Genomic DNA, 19,671 nt, shown 5'->3' on the forward strand with positions numbered 1-19,671 from the left:
TAATAAAGCTGGTTGTGACCAGTTTTAAACCTAATCCACTCTGTTGTAGCGAGATATGCCAACCGTCTTAGTCCGGAGATAGCGATCCCGTGAGCTAACTTGCCCTCAAGTTGTCACAAGATATATACTATATTCAGGCTTCTAATGCATAACATAATATTTGTTTTAGCAAAGGGGCACTTTTGCTGATATTATGATCAATTGCATAATTATTCATGTTGCGCATTGTAATATAAAAGGCTTTACGTAAATGTCGTTATAGGTTGTATATACAATTTTTGCAAGTGTCTTGTGCTTTATTGTGCATGAGCTTTGTGACTTACTGCGCATGACCTAACTTTAGTTTAATCCAATAATGGTATGCGCCATATGTATATAGACATATATTCTAGTTGCGCTTGCGTTTATTTCAGCCATGCGAATTGTTTAATCCTAAGCGCCGTCATCATTAGTATTTGGATAAACTGGCGCATGCGCTATCACTATGCCGAATGTCTCCATGTGCTATATATAGGCTTGTAATATGCCAAAACTCCTTATGTATTAAAGGGTTTTTCCGACTTATTAAAAAAATTGGCCAAGGCAGGAGCAATGCATTAAAAAAAAGAAGCATTACTCACCTGTCACGATCTATGGGTATGTGAACCCACTAGGCCGCTCCGCCGTAGCGGAGAGGCAGCTGGCCAAGTCACAGTCAATGCACAAGTCTATACAAGAAGTACACAGCACGAAAGTACCTGAGATAGTCCAGAATAGGCAGGGGCTTTACCATGGATGGAGGTGGATGTGGCAGGTTTTGCCAGACGTGTCGAATGACAGCAGGTGCAGCAGGTTGCACCAGATGTGGCGGATGACAGCAGGTGCAGCAGGTTGCGCCAAACATGGTGGATGACAGCAGGAACAGCAGGTTGCGCCAGACGTGGCGGACGACAGCAGGAGCAGCAGGACACGACTCCAATCACTAAACAGGCTCAGGAAAATAACACAGCACGGGATACAGGATACAGGTAGCAGGGAACGGGAATAATGGGAACAGGGTAACACTAAGGGACCGTTTGCAAGACTAACATGGGAATTACAAACAACACTCAGGCAAGGATCGAAAGGGCAGGTCCTTCTTTATAGTTCAAGGTGATCTGAGCCTAATTAATTAATTAACTACATATGCGTTTGCTGGCCTTCTAAGGCCGGGAACCTGCGCACATCCTCTAGTGAACACTACGGGACAGAGCGCATGCATGTGCTGGCGTCTCCGGGGAGGGAGATGTCGGCAGGAAGAGGAAGACCTGCGGGAGGCAGGTAAGGGGAGGTTGTGGTCTGTGACCGCGGCCGTAACATCACCTCACAGATCCAGCGCCGTGGTTACGGTCTTCCCAGACGATGTTTATTGACATCGGTGATCATTTACTCGTTTTCTCTTGATCACATCTATTATGCTGACTTATCGTTTGTCGGCAGTATATCCACTTGTGTAAACAGGCATAGGCCTCTCGTTTGTAATGTAAACAGTATGAGAGGAGGAAAGACAATCGATCACATAAACCATCGCAGTTACGAAAAAAAACACCCAATTATTGTGAGATATAAATGCAAGTCTTGGGAACATGAAGGACTTGTTAATATGTGCGATCGGCGCTCTCGTTTTAGCAATCTATCATTCCTTGTAAAAAGACCCCTAACGTAAACACTGGGTAATTTCTGCAACAGAAAAATTAGCTTGCAAAATGCTTCAAGAAGTGACATGTCACTTCTTTTTTTACCAATGCTTATTTTTACAATGCGTTTTTTCATTCAGCAGCATAAAAATCCACCTCGTATGAACTACACAGCGTATTTTCCATCAAAATCAATTGGAAGCTGTTATCAAGCAGATTTCAAGCTCCGAAATGTGCCTGAAAATATGCCATGTGAACATGGCCTTACACCAATATTTCAATGACAGATCTGATTATTACAGTAGTTGTAGAGCAGACATGTAAATTATGTTTAAAACATGTTTTTACTATACATTACTTTTTTGAATTATTAAAATATGTAATTTTCTGTATTTATCTTATAGACATTAATGAATGCACCACATCCACAAGGCACCGTGAAAGATCTTATTAGTCTGCCCAGCAGGTAAATATGAAACGTTGAGATAATCAACAAATAAACTTGCATTTTGTCTGATCTGTATTTCCTTAGATTTTGCTAATAAAACAACCTGTTTTGACAATACATATTTTTTCGAATGTCTTTATTTATCTTGAATCTGTTCCCTCTGTCTTAGACCAAATTCAAAGGCTCAAATTTACAAAGACTGGCGTTTCATACAGCGCCTCAGCGCCTTCGCTGTTTGTAGTCATCCACTTTTCCTATGCTTATCAATCCGGCCGAGACTGTCATGGAGACTTCCCTTAGCCACGACTCTTCTCGGCAAAGTGTGCTACCCAGATTAGGCTCTTCACATTCCAGCAACCTTCCCACCTCTACAGATGGTTTCCCACTTGGTGCCGCACACAGTAATTAGTGCCCCCTATAGACCCCTTACAGTATGTGACGCTTTTGGTGCGCCATGCACAATAATATTGCCGCTCTTAGTGCCCCACACAGTAATAGTGCCTTCCCTCAGTAATATGGCCCCTTTTATACCCCTTTTTTGTGCCGCCATAGTAGTAAAGTTCCTACTTTGTGCTCCCACACAGTAATAGTGCCGCTCTTAGTGCCCCACACAGTAATAGTGCCTTCCCTCAGTAATAATGCCCCTTTTATGCCACTTTTTTGTGCCGCCATAGTAGTAAAGTTCCTACTTTGTGCGCCCACACAGCAGCAGTGTCCCCCTTTTTGCCCCTACACAGGAGTAGCGTCCCCTTTTTTTTTTTACATAGTTACAGAGGCCGAAAAAAGACACAGGTCCATCAAGTTCAACCTTTCTCATTCAATTACACGTTGTTCATTGCTAGATTAGTTCTAACCCTCAATGCCATTCATCAGTAAATAAACATATAGCCCTGACATAGTATCTGCCATTACTACCTCTTGGGGTAAGGCATTCCATAGTTTGACTATTCTAACTATATATACTTATACATGTTAATAAGGCGACTTTTTTCCAAGCTGAACAAACCCAATTTTTCTAGCCTTTCCTTGTAAAAGTCACCTCCCATCCCATTTAATAATCTAGTCGCCCATCTTTGAACCCTCTCCAGTTCTTCTATATCCTTGTTACAATTTGAAGCCCAAAACTTTATTCCTTATTCAAAATGTGGCCTCACAAGGGATTTATAGAGGGGTAATAATACATTTGAATCACAGGTCTTGATCTCTTTTTATACAACCTAAAATCCTATTTGCTTTTGCAGCTGCTGCCTGACATTGAGTTTTGCTGCTTAGTTTGCTTGTAACCAGAATACCCAGGTCCTTCTCTTATTATGTTATCCCTAGTTTTATTCTATTTAATGTATATGCATTAATACTATTATCATGGCCTAGGTGCATTACTTTACATTTATCGACCTTAAAATTCAGCTGTCATGTCATCTGCCAGCTTATCTAGGTCTTTCTGTAATATTTGACAGAAATACAGAGTAGTGTCCCCCTATGTGTACTGAAACAGTAGTGGTATCTCTTTTGTGTAATCCCCCCCATTAATAGTACCCCTGAAAAGTAAAAAAAAAAAGCAACTAACCCTACTCCCACGACAAGATAGTGCTTCTTCCTGTGTGTGACAGCGACGTCACTGAGGTCAAGAATACTGAACTTTTAAGACACCACGAACATAAAACAAATTACATATTCAAACTTCAACTATTATAGTAAACAAACACAATCTAAGTAAGAAAGCTTACAGCCATAAGCATTTCCAATTGATCATATGAATGAGCAATTATATTGCCCGGTTTTCGTGAGTTAAGAAGACAACAGGAGATGGTTTGTTAAGTTAATAGCGATACAGAAACTGATTATTACTGTTCCTTTTTATAGTTTTACAGGACAGATGAGAGAAGATATTCACCAAAGGACTGAGAGTTCTGCTGCAGCAGTCTATAATACTGGAGCAATCTTTAATAATATATTGGAACCGCTAACACCACAAAAGATGTATAAAACTTCTGGCAATACAGAGCGGAACAGCCTCAATAGCCAAGCGCAGAACTTAATTGATCAGAGTTTTGATGTTCCCCACTCTTTACCAAGGACACTATATGGCAAGCATTCCCAAAATGTAACTTGTGATGACTTTAATACCAAACCTCCTGCAGTAGAAAGAAAAATGCACAGTGAACGTGCACCATTAACACGAACCAAATCCACTCCCTTTGAATTGCTTCAACAGAGACGGTCCTGTATATTGTCAAATACTTTGAAGGAGTCATATATTAACAATGATGAATTCAATGTTTTATCTCACATGGAGCAAGGGCCAAAATTGACAGGCTCTTTATGTAATATAAGTACTGTTAATAGCAGTCATGTATATATTCGTTTGACTGAGGACCCGTATTTTTCTCCATCTTCTGATCCTGGCTCACCCAAATTTGCAGATTTTTGTCTAGAAGCTGTTTGTCCTGATATGACTAAACCGAAAGTCAGAAGTATACAAAACCCGGACTCACTATTGTCTGAGTCACAACATTTGTACCATATGAATGAGTCTTCCATACAAGAACCACTAGAAGGAATAGATATTTCTCAGTTTATTTACAAAAGTAAGTATCAACAGGTTAATAAGTTCATGCTAATTGTTGATTAGTATATGAAAACCATTTTACTAAAGGCTAATTAACTGTAAATACAGTTCATTACTTATCCTGTTCTGATCCTGAGTCGGTATTAGCGCACATTCAGACATGGCGGAATTGCTGTGGAAATCCTTAGCAGACAGTTTGTCCATTGGTTTCCACACCGTTTTAGTTATCTTCGTGCAGACATTGCGGAAAACTCTGCTGCGGACCATAGGCTGCGGTGCAGAATTTTCAGTCCGCAGCATTCACTGTCTGTTGCGGAGAAGTAGCGGAATTTTACTGCGTATTTCAGCCTTTGCAATGCAAAAACTGAAATCTGTGGCAAGTCCGCTGTGTTTTCTGAAACGTCTGAATTACCTGTCAAATATGCAAATGTTGGTGCAGATTTGTTACGTAATTGCCCCAAATCTGCACCAACATTTGCAGCGGAAAAATTTCCGCCACGTCTGAACGTGCCCTTATAGTCCAAAGCTGCATTTGCAATTATGTTAAAGGGGTTATCTCATCAGACATAAAAAAAAAGCCATGGTGGTGATCAGCTGATCTTTGCAAGGTCGACTCCCGGTAAACAGCTAATGTTGCCGGGGGAATTAGCAGACAGGCAGGGTCACTGCAGGGGAAATGCAGTATTGCATGGTGGCCATTAAAATGAGCAGCTCTCCGTTCCATTTATGGAAGGGGGTCCCGTCTTAATAAGGCATATGGACAGGGGATCTCTCCATAATACAACCTCTTTAAATGGCATTTAAACGATCTGCATAGTTGTCAACACACACATCCCTTAGGGCACATTCAGACGTGGCGGAATTGCTGTGGAATTCCGCTGCGGACAGTCCGCAGTGGAAATCCTTAGCAGACAGTTTTTCCATTGGTTTCCACACCTTTTTAGTTATCTTCGTGCAGTCGTTGCGTAAAACTCTGCTGCGGACCACAGGTTGCGGTGCGGAATTTTTAATCCGCAGCATGCACTGTCTGTTGCGGAGAAGAAGCGGAATTTCACTGTGTATTTCAGCCTTTGCAATGCAAAAACTGAAATCTGTGGCAAGTCCGCTGTGTTTTCTGCAACGTCTGAATTACCTGTCAAATATACAAATATTGGTGCAGATTCGTTGTGTAATTGCCCCAAATCTGCACCAACATTTGCAGCGAAAAAAATTCCACCACGTCTGAACGTGCCCTTAGTTCTTTGCTGAGTTCTTGTAAAGCAGTAACAGTTTTGTTTAAGGCTGGGGCTCCATGGAGACTTTTTGTAGCGTGGCTTTAAAATTTAAACTATTGAACTACAGCTGCAGTCTAGAGGATGCATGCTACTCTGTTCCCTCTTGTTCACTGCAGATATTGCTTGACAGTAAAAATGTGAACGTTGCGCTATAAAAAAAAAGCATGTAGCCCTAGCTTTATACATACATTAAATCACTGTACAGTGACTGGTCTACAGATCAGACTTCTCAGAATAGAATTTTAAGAGCAAGCTTTTCGTAGACAATGAAACAGGAAGGGTTGCTGGGAGATTTCCACTTAATCATGCAAATTTGGGAATGTCATATGTATGGAGGCTTCCCAACTCTTACCTGATGGCAGATGATGAGACAAAGAGCAATCCTTTGTTCCAGAAGTGTCTGGCAGGGGTAAATTCCCCCTCTCCCCATTGAAAATAAACCTTCAGCTCTATTTATAGTGGAGTCTGGAAAAATTGCCGTTAGCCCAGTCAGCGTCCGGCCCCCAGCTATCTAATGTGTTCGCAAGCTTAATATACGATGCCACACTAGTTATAAAAGATAACACATACAGTATTTGCTCATTTTCATCCATTTATGTGGGTTATATCTTCACGAAACCTGTGAATTTGTGTTTAGAGATAAACATATGTTTTCGAACCTCATTGAGTGTTAGTTTCCATGTTTTTAGGGTTGTTCTGGGCTCAAACCCAAATCAACACCTGGCTCCATTATTACGTATATAAGGGCAAGTCACCTATACACTTAACTTTATATTAATACTATGTTTCGTTGTCATCTTAATATCTCTTTGCTAATATTTATAAAAGGCTAAATAAGGTATTGACATTCTGATAGGATCAGCGGGTTGTGGACCCGCTGTGCTACTCCACCAGTTTGACTTAGGGCCACTTGTAAGGGCGCAACCTCCCCGGTCTTCTCCCTTTGACCCCCATACGAGGATCTGGACTTCGCTGCAGGGAGACTACCAGGTCGCTACCTATTAAGGTGGTCCCGGTGTAAATACCGACTTGCCCAGCAGACCAGGATACAACCATGTAGTACAGGCTCTGGCAGAAGATACCTTGGCAGACAGGTGAGGATCAGAAGTCACAGTTCATAACCGGTAGTAAGCCTCAAGCTTGTCTCAGGTAGTTGGATTCAGACTGGCAGTAGATAGCAGAATGCAGACTGATGGCGGGTAACAAGATACGGCCTGGTAGCAGGTAGTAGGATGCACACTGGTAGCAAGTAGTTGGATACAGACTACAGACAGTTAGTAGATAGCTGGATACTGGCTGGTAGCGGACTGCTGGACACAGGCTGGTAGCGGATGACTGGATACAACTGCTTGCAGGTAGTAAGGTGTGGACTGGTTTTAGGATGCAAACGGGAACTTTTGCAGGACACAACTAGGTTGCACCAAAGTTGCAGGCACCAGGTAACCTGAAGAAGTGCCTTAAATTGTCCTGGAGCAACAAGGATTGGATTGGGATGTTTTTGAAATGTGCGCGCTGACGCTTTAGGAGGCAGCAAGGGAGCGTGCATGCTAAGAGCGACGTAGCCACGAGCAGGAGAAGAGGCAGGACAGAGATCCCAGTGGCCACACAGAGCAGAAGAACCAGGCGTGACACATTCACAGATCACGACTTGATTTGCATTATTATGTATCTGCTAACTATTAGTATATAAATTTATGCCGTTCTGAATTTTGCACATTATATCTCTGGTGTTGTATAACTGTAAAATAATTATTAGAACAACATTATTTTCTTTAACCCCTTCCCCCTGCTTGCATTCTGAGCCCTAATGACCAAGCAATTTTTATGGTTTTTCCATCGTAACATTCGAAGAGCTATAACTTTTTTATTTTTGCGTCGACATAGCTGTATAAGGTCTTGTTTTTTGCGGGACAAGTTGTTAACTATTTTTTTTGGGGGGAATAGAAAAAAACCTGAAATTTCGCCACTCTTTTTTGCGTCCTAAATCTACGCCGTTTACCATGTGGTATAAATAACACAATATCTTTATTCAACGGGTTGTTACGATTGTAATGGTACAAAATTTGTATAGATTTTGTATGTTTTACTACTCTTACACAGTAAAAACACATTTTTTTTCAAAATTATTTGTTTTTGTGTCTCCATATTTGAATAGTCATAACTTTTTTTTATTGTTCCGCCGATGCAGTTGTATGACTTGTAGTTTTATTGTTACCATTTTGGAGTAGATGCGACTTTTTGATTACTTTTTATCACATTTTTTTTATTTCCGGATTCACAGAAAACAGCAATTCACCGTGCGGGTTAAATAATGTAATAACTTTATAGTCGATACCAAATATGTGTAACTTTATTGCTTTATTTTGTTTTTTTTAATAATAAAGCAGTTTGTAAAGGGAAAAAGTGGGTTTTTCATTTTTTTTCACATTTTTTTAATTAACTTTATTAAACTTTTTTTTACTTTTTACTAGTCCTACTAGGGGACTTTAATAAGCGATCATCTATCATGTAATTCTGTATTGCAGTTTATTACTGCCTGTCCGTTTTCAAAGAAACATAGAAGACACAGACACTCGGCGATCTTATCCGGAGCTCCCTCCCTCTCTCCAAAACCACTCAGATGCCGCGCTCGCTATTGAGCGCCGCATCGGAGGGGTTAAACGGGTGAGATCGATACTGATATCAATCTCACCCGTTCGAGCAGGGATGCCCCCAGCCCTCAGCTACTTCTGGCAGCTGAGAGCAGGGACATTTAACGGCTCCCTGCTCTGTTTATTTATTCTGATGCAGCGCCGTGAAAAGGCTATTGCATCAGAATAAAGCCCACTAATGACCGCCGTGAAAAGGCGTATCGGTGGTTATTAAGGGGTTATAGGTGTGAATTCCATCAGATAACATATGAGAAATATTCTCCCCTGGAATCATTGTTTCGAGGAGAGAATAACCCTATCGTATGGTGATGTGAAGAAGCACCATACGGTAGCACATGGAGTTCCTAGATCTCTACAGTATGAAACCTTAGGGACTCTGTGCGCTGCCATATACGCTCTATGCATAAAGGCAATGCCATGTGTATGACTCCTCAGTCTACACTTAGAATACGAAATCCGCAGCGAATCAACTACAAAATCTGAATGTGTTACGTACGGATTTTCTAGTGGATTGTATTACACATTCACTGCAACATGCTCGTTTTTCCACTCTGTTTTTTTTTTTTTCAAAACCCCATCCACACAAATTGTACTGTAATTTGCTGCAGATTTCAGTAAGGAATATGCACCGCAAATCCGCAGCTTGTGAATTTACCCTTACTCTTACCCCCAAGAGAAGCTTCCTTACATGTCTATGCAGAGGAAGCAGCAGCCTGCCTGGGAAAGTGTAATATCAAATGCCCATGAATCAGTGTATACATGAAAAGGTTTTTTCAGTTGTAACCTATATACTCTATTCCTAATATAGATGACGTCAGTCCCCCTCCTTTACCAGAACGTACAGCTGAATCCTTCATAGTTCCTGATGAACAAGGTAAACAAAGCATAGTAAGAAGAAATACAATTAATGATTTAAAACACTAGAAACAACTGTAAGTGTAAATTCTCTAATACTATTTGTCCACTGATTTTTACAAATGACCCATCTCATACTAGGCAACAGGCAATTACACTCACAGTTTTAGGAATGATCCCAAGTAAACACCATCTACTAGTTTAATGACATAATGTCAGATATACGAAGTTGTTCGTCCCCTCCAACCCCTCTGTGGTTTTTGTTGTGTTTTAGCTATATTTATTCTCATTATATCCAGAACAAGCACTAAAAATGAGGCACCTGCCTGGGACAGTCCCGTGCTACAGTCATATGCAACTGAAATACAGAAGCTGGAAATAAAATAGGAAAAAGGGTGCATGGCCCACATAGAGCGAACTAAGAATTTGTGTTAAAAAAGTGAGATCAGGATTAGTTTCTATGACAACCAGACCAGATGTAATGAAGCGCTCTACAAACGACACATTATAATATATGCGTAAAGTATTTAATGCAAAGAATATAACCCCCGTATACCCTGCCTTCAGAAATCATCCCTGAACTGAGAAAAGTGTAACATTATATTATATACTTCAAATATTGTACTTTTTATATTTGATATGTTTTCTGTTGTGTTCCATGCATTGTATACAATATTATTATTATTTTATTAGTACTACTTTTGCTTTCATATTATTTCAATAGCTGAACAACCACGGAAGTCTTCTTCTAAGTTGCAGCCTACACTGCGATCAATGGTTCCCAGTATAAAAATTGGCACGTCACTGGAGTGGGGCGGTGTGTCCCAATGTAAAAAAGATGATTTCAGGCTCATGGCGCGCAGCAAGGTACAAATATCTTAACAATTTGCTGTAGATGTATGCATGTGAGTAACAATCAACCATTCTGCTATTATCTGAGCATGGGAAGGAAGGAAAAAAAATCCACTTGCTCCTTTATGCCTCCTTTTCTTCTCCTCTCCCTTCTTCTTCTCTTTTCCCACACACACACACATACACACACACGCACATGCACACGCACACGCGCACACATAAACACACACACATTTACAACAGTGTCTATGGGCCCACTACATACACAGGTCCACATTTACAAAAAATTTGCAGATGTGCCGTGCGACAAATTGGGTGTAAAATTTGCAACCTCACTTGTCAAATTCGAAAAGCTGTTGTTTAAATCAAATTTATTGTGTAAATGAAGCTAATAATTCGCAAATTTCTGGCACAAATCTACATCTGTTCATAGCTTTTGTAGATTTATTTTCTGCCTGTTTGAGAGGGGTTGCATCAAATTCATTAAGAGGTCTATGTCTATACCTTTCAGTAAATTTGTTGCAAATCACTCAAACTACCTCCGCCACGTAAAAAAAAATGCCAGTCTAACTAAATCTGGGACACAGTGAACGTCTATAAAGACTGATGTATGGACATACAGGTGCAAACAAATACAGCACCTACATTATAATATAAATGTAGACATTATAAATAATAATATAATGTTTATGGATTTGTTCCTGTAATCCTTCTAATAATATCAAACTAATTTATGTTTGAATGCAATTTCTTTAATGTTTATTACTTTCGTTCATTTTCTTTTCAGAGTGTAAAAGTGAGGGGCTCAAAGTTGGGTAAGTTCATTACTCACTCAAAAGTGATGTGACGTTTTGTTGGCAGTCTATATCATTTCAATAGAGAGATTGTGGTGGCAGCCCATCCATACTTGTAATTATGTATCAAATATTCATTGAAATTAAATAACCATAAACAATAAAGAGAGTAATGCATAGAAAATAATCAACTATGGTAACAACACAATACACCAAAAACATGTGCAATATTAGTCACTAAATGGCAAGCAATGACCAATCAGTTGTCTGATACAACTAATATCAATAATAATAGACAGATCACAACCTTCTCTGAAGTTTTTCATGAAGTACATAGTACAAGATCAAAACTAGCAATGTGTGGCCATGGTGCAAAACAATAAAGGACCGTTTCCAACCCCAGTATACACTGATATCGGTTTTGGTTTTTTTCAGGCTAAATCTTGACCTGTTCTTTAGCATGGTAACGGTCCAGGAATTGGACACCTGAACACTGTTTTATTACCTGCCCTATTACATTGTTACTTGGAAAAACAAATGTTCATTAAATTCAACCTTTCTCAGATCAATTATACATAATTCATTGCTAAATTATTTATAACCCTCAATTAAATTTTTATTAAATAAACTTCTAGCACTTTTTAAATGCTGTCTTTGTATCTGCCATCACTACCTCTTGGGGTAGGGCATTCCATAGTTTAACTACTCTAACTGTAAAGAACCCTTTCCTATATTGATGACTGAATCGCTTATTCTCCAGACTTAATTTATGTCTCCTAGCCCTATGTACAGTTCTTGGAAAGTATAAATCAAGCGCCAGTTCTTTCTATTGTGCACAAATATATTTATACATGTTAATAAGATTACCTTTTTTAAGCTGAACAAGCCCCATTTTTCTGTCCCCTCATTGTAAGAGACCTTCCAAATCTTTTAATAATCTAGTCGCTGACCTTTGAACCTTTCCAGCTCTGCTATATTTTCCTTACAATGTGGATGCCGTATTCGAGATATGTTATGAAACATTACGGTGAGAAAAACCCTGTACACTGAATAAAAGGTCTGCGCAGGAATCAAGATGTGTGGAAACAACCACAGAAACTTATAAAAAAGAAAACTTTCAAAAATACTTTCAGTCTGGATTCTTTATACCCATCCAATGGCTCCCATGGGACGTTGTGGCCCAGAGCCATTGGATGATGTGGACACGTGATGTCACGTCACTAAAAAAGAAATGTCATTGCCGTCTAATCATAACTCCAGACTAATGGATACCTGCAGCGGCTACAGTGGACGAAAAGGGTATAATGCTCTGTTCAGACCTGCGTTATGGACCGATATCTGGTTCTTAGTTGGCCATTCTGGTATTTTTTGACAAATGCCGGAACCCAACAGACCCCATTGACATTAACGGCCGTTGACCATTTAAATTTGTCGGATGACAGATCCGTCACATGGTCATTACTTCTGTTATAAATTGAAGGGCCTTTTTCTGTAGTGTCTACAAGTTCCCGGGGTTGTATTAAAACACCAAAATCCCAGAAATTCCTCTAATATAGTATATCACTTCTGATGCTCATTACGTTTTTTTTAGTTTTTTTTTACCGAAAACAATATGCTTTGTATGTTCTAGAAAAAACACGGAATATATCACCTCCTCCACCTCCCATACCAGAAAGAACTGAGGAGTCTTATATTATTGCAGATGAAGCTTGTCGTGAGTATAAAGATAGAACAGTAATAACATAGGATAAGATTGTAACAATACATACTACTTTTTAACCTCTATCAATTAAATAATCATAACCTATGGGTTTTCTTTAAAATTAGTTTTTTATTTTCAACAAAAAAAAATAAAAAAATCTTTACTTCCTTATAGGTATATTCTCTTAGGGCTCATGCACATTGCACTATTACTGGTTTACTGGTCCATGTTATATGTATCCATAATACCTGTCATACTGTTTTTTGTTTTTTTTTGTGTAATCTTCTTTTGTATTCAGGTTTAATTAAAAGGGATTACAATATTTCATTTTATCAGTACAACAGTACTAAACAAAAGTGCAAAGCTTTGGTAACAGTCCATATGGAGCAGGTGCATGCCCAAGAAAGATGACCATACACAATTGGCCCAGGAGAATAGGAGACGTTAGTGTAGGGTGCTGCGGGGCAAACCAATTACTATATAAAAGTCACAAGGCCAGGGGGAAAAAAAACAAGTTGAAGTATATTATTAAATATGGATGGGTTTATTAGCATATAACGCCTCCATACGCTTAAAACCATTAATTTCACATATCCATTCCACTGTGCAGGGAGTTACTCGGGATCTTGCACATATTTAAAAATGCCCTTCTTGGCAAAAACCAGAGGGGGGAACTGGGAAGACGCAATAGGAGGACAATTAGGTGGGGGAATACCAGCTAAAGATACTGTAGATGTTAGACACTTTGTACCGAAAGTACAAGATATTGTGCAGCTACACAAAATATGAAGTGTTACACCCCTATCAACTCCACAGCGCCAGCACCTGTTTGACTCTTGGATGGCATGCAGGTTCACTAAGCACTGGAACCACTGAGAATGTAGTTTATAGTACAGTCATCAAAGGAAGTGACATCTCCTAAATATCTTTTGAAGCTCTAAAATAGTACAGGACGGGGCTTGCAATAAAAGTGAAATTATACAGGTAACCAGTCAATTCTGAGGAGTCTCAAGCCTGAGACAGAACCATGGGCATAGACAATTAGCCCCCGAATGAAAATGTGTGGGCCTTCTAAAAGGTAGGTCAGGATGGTATGCCCAGGATGGGTTAAGAAAACTAAATACAGAACATTGCAGCTGGTAAGCAAGAAGGAACTAGAAAGCAGTGCTTTTGTCTTGACCTGGCTGTCCATGGGGAGTTTATGGGAGAACAATTATGTTTTCTCCAGTCATACGAGGAGATGGTGTCTCTAATATCCATATCCACACTCTAAAATAGAACAAGGCATTGGATTAAGGGTGTGCATAAAAGTTTGAATAACACGGAAATGATGCAAGTGGGGTTTGTAGCTTGCAGTAGAATGTCCTCAAAGACCGTGGTAGAGGTATAGATACATGGCAACTAAGACTGAGAGTCTATAGAAGTTCAGAGCTATCTGTCTTATAATCAGGACAGTGCGTCTTTAGAATGCCTAGTATTTAGGTTCTCCATGAACTACAGTTAGTTTTGATATAGAATTAGTTTGACTTTGCAGAAAATTGGGGAGCAATGGAGAAGAAAATTCATAATATCTTAAATATAAGATAGTCAAATTTACAGTATTTATTAGATTTAAGATTTTAACCCCTTAGTGATCACCAATACGCCTTTTCACGGCAGTCACTAAGGGGCCCTAGTCTAGGCCGTCGCCTTTTCACGGCGTCCCAGCTAAGCCCTGCACAGGTGTCCCGTGCAGGCTGGAGCTGGGGCTTGCCTGTCTGATGACAGCTGGGCTCCTGCTCCAACGGCCGCGATCGAAGTTTACTTAGATCTTGGCCGTTTAATCCGATAAATGCCGCGGTCAATAGCGACCACGGCATTTAAATAATTTACAGAGGAGGGAGCTCCCTCTCTCACCCATCGCTGGCCCGCAAATGCAATCACGGGCCTCCGATGTGGTGCCATGGCAGCCGGAGGCACGTACTAATAGATTGCCTGTCAGTTTTACACTGACAGGCAATAATGTTCTGGTATAGGTATACCAAAGCTTTATAGCAGCGATCTAAAGATCGCATAGTAAAGTCCCCTAGTGGGACTTATAAAATAAGTAAGTAATGTGAAATAAAAACTATTAATAAAAATTACAGTTAAAAATAAATCCATGTTTTTTTTCATAAAAAGTGGTTTTATTTAGTGAAAGTGTAAAAAATAAAATAAAACTACACATATATGGTATCGCCGTAACCATAATGACCCAAACAATAAAGTTAATATGTAACTTAAACCGCAAGGTGAACACCATAAAAAAAAACTGCAAAAAACAATTGCGAAATGTTTCCTTTGCCCCCCAAAAAAGTCATAATGAAAGTTAATCAATAAGTCCCCAAAACAGCACCAATCAAAACTATGCCTCGTCCCGCAAAAAACAAGCCCTCAAATCCCTACATTGACCGAAAAAGAAAAAAATTACGCCTTTTGGAAAGCAACTATGCAAAAAGCAAATAATTTTAGTTCAAAATAATTTTTATTGTGCAAAAGTCGTAAAACATAAAAAAACACTACATATATGGTATCGCCGTAATCTTACCGACTCATAGAATAGAGGTAACGTGTTATTTATGCCGCACAGTGAACGGTGTGGGCAGGGGCGTAGCTAGAGGCTCATGGGCCCCGATGCAAAAATTCTTACTGGGCCCCCCCCCCCGCAAACTTCTCATGGCCGACGGTCCGCTTTCAGCTGCATCGCTGGGTCTCCTAAGTGACCCAACAATGCAGCACTAGCAGCCGGGGCGTCACTAAGGCTGGGTTCACACACACTATTTACGGACGTAATTCGGGCGTTTTAGCATTGAATTACGTCCGAAAATGCGGCTCAAAAGCGTCGGCAAACATCTGCCCATTCATTTGAATGGGTCTTACGATGTTCTGTGCCGACGGTCATTTTTTTTTACGCGTCGCTGTCAAAAGGCGGCGCGTAAAAAAGTGCCTGTCACTTCTTCAGACGTAAATGGAGCCGTTTTCCATGGACTCCATGGAAAACCAGCTTCAGTTACTTCCGTAATGGACGCAGCGAAAGACGCCTGCACATGCCATTACGGCTGAAATTACGGTGCTGTTTTCTCCTGAAAACAGCACAGTAATTTCAGCCGTAACAGACGCTGCCGTGTGAACATACCCTCAGGGCTTAAAATGTCAGGGAAATAGCCCCAATACATATGTGTCCGCCCCAAAAAAAAGTGTGTATATGAGACAGCATAGCATATCTATAGCACTACGACCCTATAAACTATGGATAGGATTAGATACAGTGGCTCAGCAGACAGTATCACACATGATAGGATTAGATACAGTGGCTCAGAAGGCAGTATCACACATGATAGGATTAGATACACAGCTCAGCAGACAGTATCACACATGATAGGATTAGATACAGTGGCTCAGCAGACAGTACCACACATGATAGGATTAGATACAGTGGCTCAGCAGACAGTACCACACATGATAGGATTAGATACAGTGGCTCAGCAGACAGTATCACACATGATAGGATTAGATACAGTGGCTCAGCAGACAGTACCACACATGATAGGATTAGATACAGTGGCTCAGCAGACAGTATCACACATGATAGGATTAGATACAGTGGCTCAGCAGACAGTATCACACATGATCGGATTAGATATAGGGCCCAGCAGACAGTATCATACATGATTGGATTAGATACACAGCTCAGCAGACTGTATCACACATGATAGGATTAGATACAGGGCCCAGCTCGCTGACATTGCGTCTCCAGCGCTGGACCCAGGATAGGTAAGAATAATAATTTTGCTTCTTTATGTGTTACTGATTATTTTTGTGTGTTTGTGTTTTTTTACAGGTTCGGTTGTTGGACTTCGGATACGAGGACTTCAATGACTGCGTTTTTTTTATTCTCAATAAAATGGTTAATGAGGGTTGTGTTTTTATTTCAATAAAATATTTTTCTATGTGCTTGTATCTTTTTAAACTTTATTATCACCGCCTTAGTAATGGCCGCTGGCTGATTGACAACCTCCATTACTAAGGCGAGGCTTAATGTTAGCCGGTGCAGAGGCTACACTAACCCCCATTATTACCCCGGTACCCACCGCCACCAGGGGTACTGGGAAGAGCCGGGTACAAACCAGTACCTGACCATCTGTAGTGACGGGCAGGCACCGGGGTGGCCGCAGGCTGGTAGTATTAGGCTGGGGAAGGCCAAAAACAGTGGCCCTTCCCACCCTTGTAATGCTGCCTGCTGCTGCTGTGTTGTATCCGGCTGGTTATGAAAATTGGGGGGGACCCGACATCGTTCTTTCCAATTATTATTTTTTTTTTTAAATGACGTGGGGTCCCCCCCATTTTCATAACCAGCCAGATACAATAAAGCAGCAGCAGCCTAGCATTACCAGGATGGGAAGGGCCACTGTTTTTGGCCTTTCCCCTCCTGATAATACCAGCCTGCGGCCACCCCAGTGCCCGACCATCACTACAGATGGTCAGGTACTGGATCGTACCCTGCTCTTCCCAGCACCCCTGGTGGCGGTGGGTACCGGGGTAATAAAGGGGGTTAGTGTTAGCCTCTGCATCGGCTAACACTAAGCCCCGCCTTAGCAATGGATGCTGTCAATCAGCCGGCGGCCATTACTAAGGCGGTAGTAATATAGTTTTAAAAAAAAACACAAAGACATAGAAAAAATATTTTATTGAAATAAAAAAAAAACCCACACAGCCCTCATTAACCATTTTATTAATTTAAAAAAAAAGCTGTCATCGAAGTAGTCCTGGAATCTGACGTAGTCCAACGACCGAACCTGTAAGAAAACACACAAAAAATGATTAGTAACACATGTGTTAGGGTATATGCACACACACTAATTACGTCCGTAATCGACGGACGTATTTCGGCCGCAAGTACTGGACCAAACACAGTGCAGGGAGCCGGGCTCCTAGCATTATACTTATGTACGACGCTAGGAGTCCCTGCCTCGCTGCCGGACAACTGTCCCATACTGAAAACATGATTACAGTACGGGACAGTTGTCCTGCAGCGAGCCAGGGACTCCTAGCGTCGTTCATAACTATAATGCTAGGAGCCCGGCTCCCTGCAGTGTGTTCGGTCCGGTACTTGCGGCCGAAATACGTCCGTCAATTACGGACGTAATTAGTGTCTGTGCACATACCCTAAGGCTTAGATACAGGGCCCATGTGTGATACTGTCTGTGGGACCCTGTATCTAAGCCTACCACAAGGTAGGCTTAGATACAGGGTCCAGCAGACAGTAATCTTATACAGTATAAGATTACTGTGTGCTGGGGCCCTGTATCTAAACCTACAGTGTGGTAGGCTTAGATACAGGGCCCAGCAGACAGGATCACGCATGGGCCATGTATCTAAGCCTACCATGTGATTGGCTTAGATACAGGGCCCAGCAGACAGGATCACACAATCTGTGATCCTGTCTCATGGGCCCCCTAAGCCTGATACATCGTAGGCTTAGGGGTTGTGCAGTCCCTAAACATTGATGGCCTATCCACAGGATAGGCCATCAATAGCTGATGTGTCACCCGGGACCCGCCAATCAGCTGTTTTGAAGGGGCCGCAGCACTCGTACGAGAGCTGCTTCCCCTTCATTTCCCTTACTCGCTCACACTGTGAATCGCCGACACCGATTCACAGTGTGACCGGAATGAAGTGACAGGAATGAAGGGGAGCAGCTCTCGTACGAGTGCTGCGGCCCCTTCAAAACAGCTGATTGGCGGGTCCCGGGAGTGAGACCCCGCCAGTCAGGGATAACCTTACCTTCCTCTTCGGCCGCGGCGGGAGTTCTGTCGTCTCGATGTTGTGCGCGGCGGCATAGCGCTGTGACGTCATGCGCTGCGCACAGCGCTTGACGTCAGGACCTCCGCTGCGATCCCGAACCAGGAAGGTAAGTAAAGTATGTTACTATAGTAACAGGGGCCCGCGGCCCGAGTTACTATAGTAACTTTTTATTGATGTGGTGCGGGGGGCCGTGGGCCCCCCTGGCTTCGGGGCCCGGTCGCAATTGCGACCGCTGCGACCCCTATAGTTACGCCAGTGGGTGTGGGTTTAAAAAGCATAGAACAATGGCGGAATTTCAGGTTTTTTTTCTATTCTCCACAAAAAAAGGTTAATAAAAGTTAATAAAAAAATGATATTTACCCCAAAATGGTGCTATTAAAAAGAACAACTAACAAGTCCTCATACATCTATGTATAGTAAAGTTATAGTTCTTTGTGTGACTCTTTGAATAGCTCTTTGAATGCAACTATAGAGAAACGAAAAAAAAATCTTGGTCATTAGGGCCTAAAATAGGGAGGTCACTAAGGGGTTAAGTGAATTAGGATATTTTCTCATGGATAATTTATATTTGAAAACTTCTATGTTGAATTTGCCATCATTAAAGGGATTATTTGCTCATATACCCAATCAGGGCATTTATCTTATAGAGTTCGGTTCTATGTTTGGTAACCCACTCAAGTAACTAGGTGCTCAGAGCTTGTATTGGGAGGGCTACGGGCATCCAATGAAAACAGTGGTCGGCCATTGACTCCCAAGGGCCCTCTGTAATGCTGTATTAGGGCATGGCCAAACGTGGCGGAATTGCTGTGGAATTCCGCTGCAGAGAATTCTCCTGCAGTGTTTTTTTTACAGTTGTTTCAATACATTTTTAGGAAAGTTAGTTCAGACGTTGCGGAAAACACGGCTGTGGACCATAGGCTGCGGTGCAGAATTTTCCCTCCGCAGCATGCACTGTCTGTTGCGGAGAAGAAGCGGAATTTCACTGCGTATTTCAGCCTTTGCAATGCAAAAACTGAAATCTGTGGCAAGTCCGCTGTCTTTTCTGCAA

At 41.3% G+C, this 19,671-nt stretch overlaps 1 protein-coding gene across 1 annotated transcript in view; it reads left to right on the forward strand.

Annotated features, from left to right (window-relative positions):
* Window positions 1–19,671, forward strand: part of PTPN22 (protein tyrosine phosphatase non-receptor type 22) — a 139,325-nt gene that overhangs the window by 108,500 nt on the left and 11,154 nt on the right. Inside the window, exons 12-17 of the mRNA XM_075851197.1 lie at window positions 2,060–2,121; window positions 3,967–4,691; window positions 9,406–9,471; window positions 10,177–10,319; window positions 11,092–11,119; window positions 12,729–12,812. Coding sequence (XP_075707312.1) covers window positions 2,060–2,121; window positions 3,967–4,691; window positions 9,406–9,471; window positions 10,177–10,319; window positions 11,092–11,119; window positions 12,729–12,812 — 1,108 coding nt within the window. The remainder of the gene's footprint in view (window positions 1–2,059; window positions 2,122–3,966; window positions 4,692–9,405; window positions 9,472–10,176; window positions 10,320–11,091; window positions 11,120–12,728; window positions 12,813–19,671) is intronic.

The sequence above is a fragment of the Rhinoderma darwinii genome, chromosome 2 (genome assembly GCF_050947455.1).
Source record: "Rhinoderma darwinii isolate aRhiDar2 chromosome 2, aRhiDar2.hap1, whole genome shotgun sequence".
Lineage (NCBI taxonomy): Eukaryota > Metazoa > Chordata > Amphibia > Anura > Rhinodermatidae > Rhinoderma > Rhinoderma darwinii.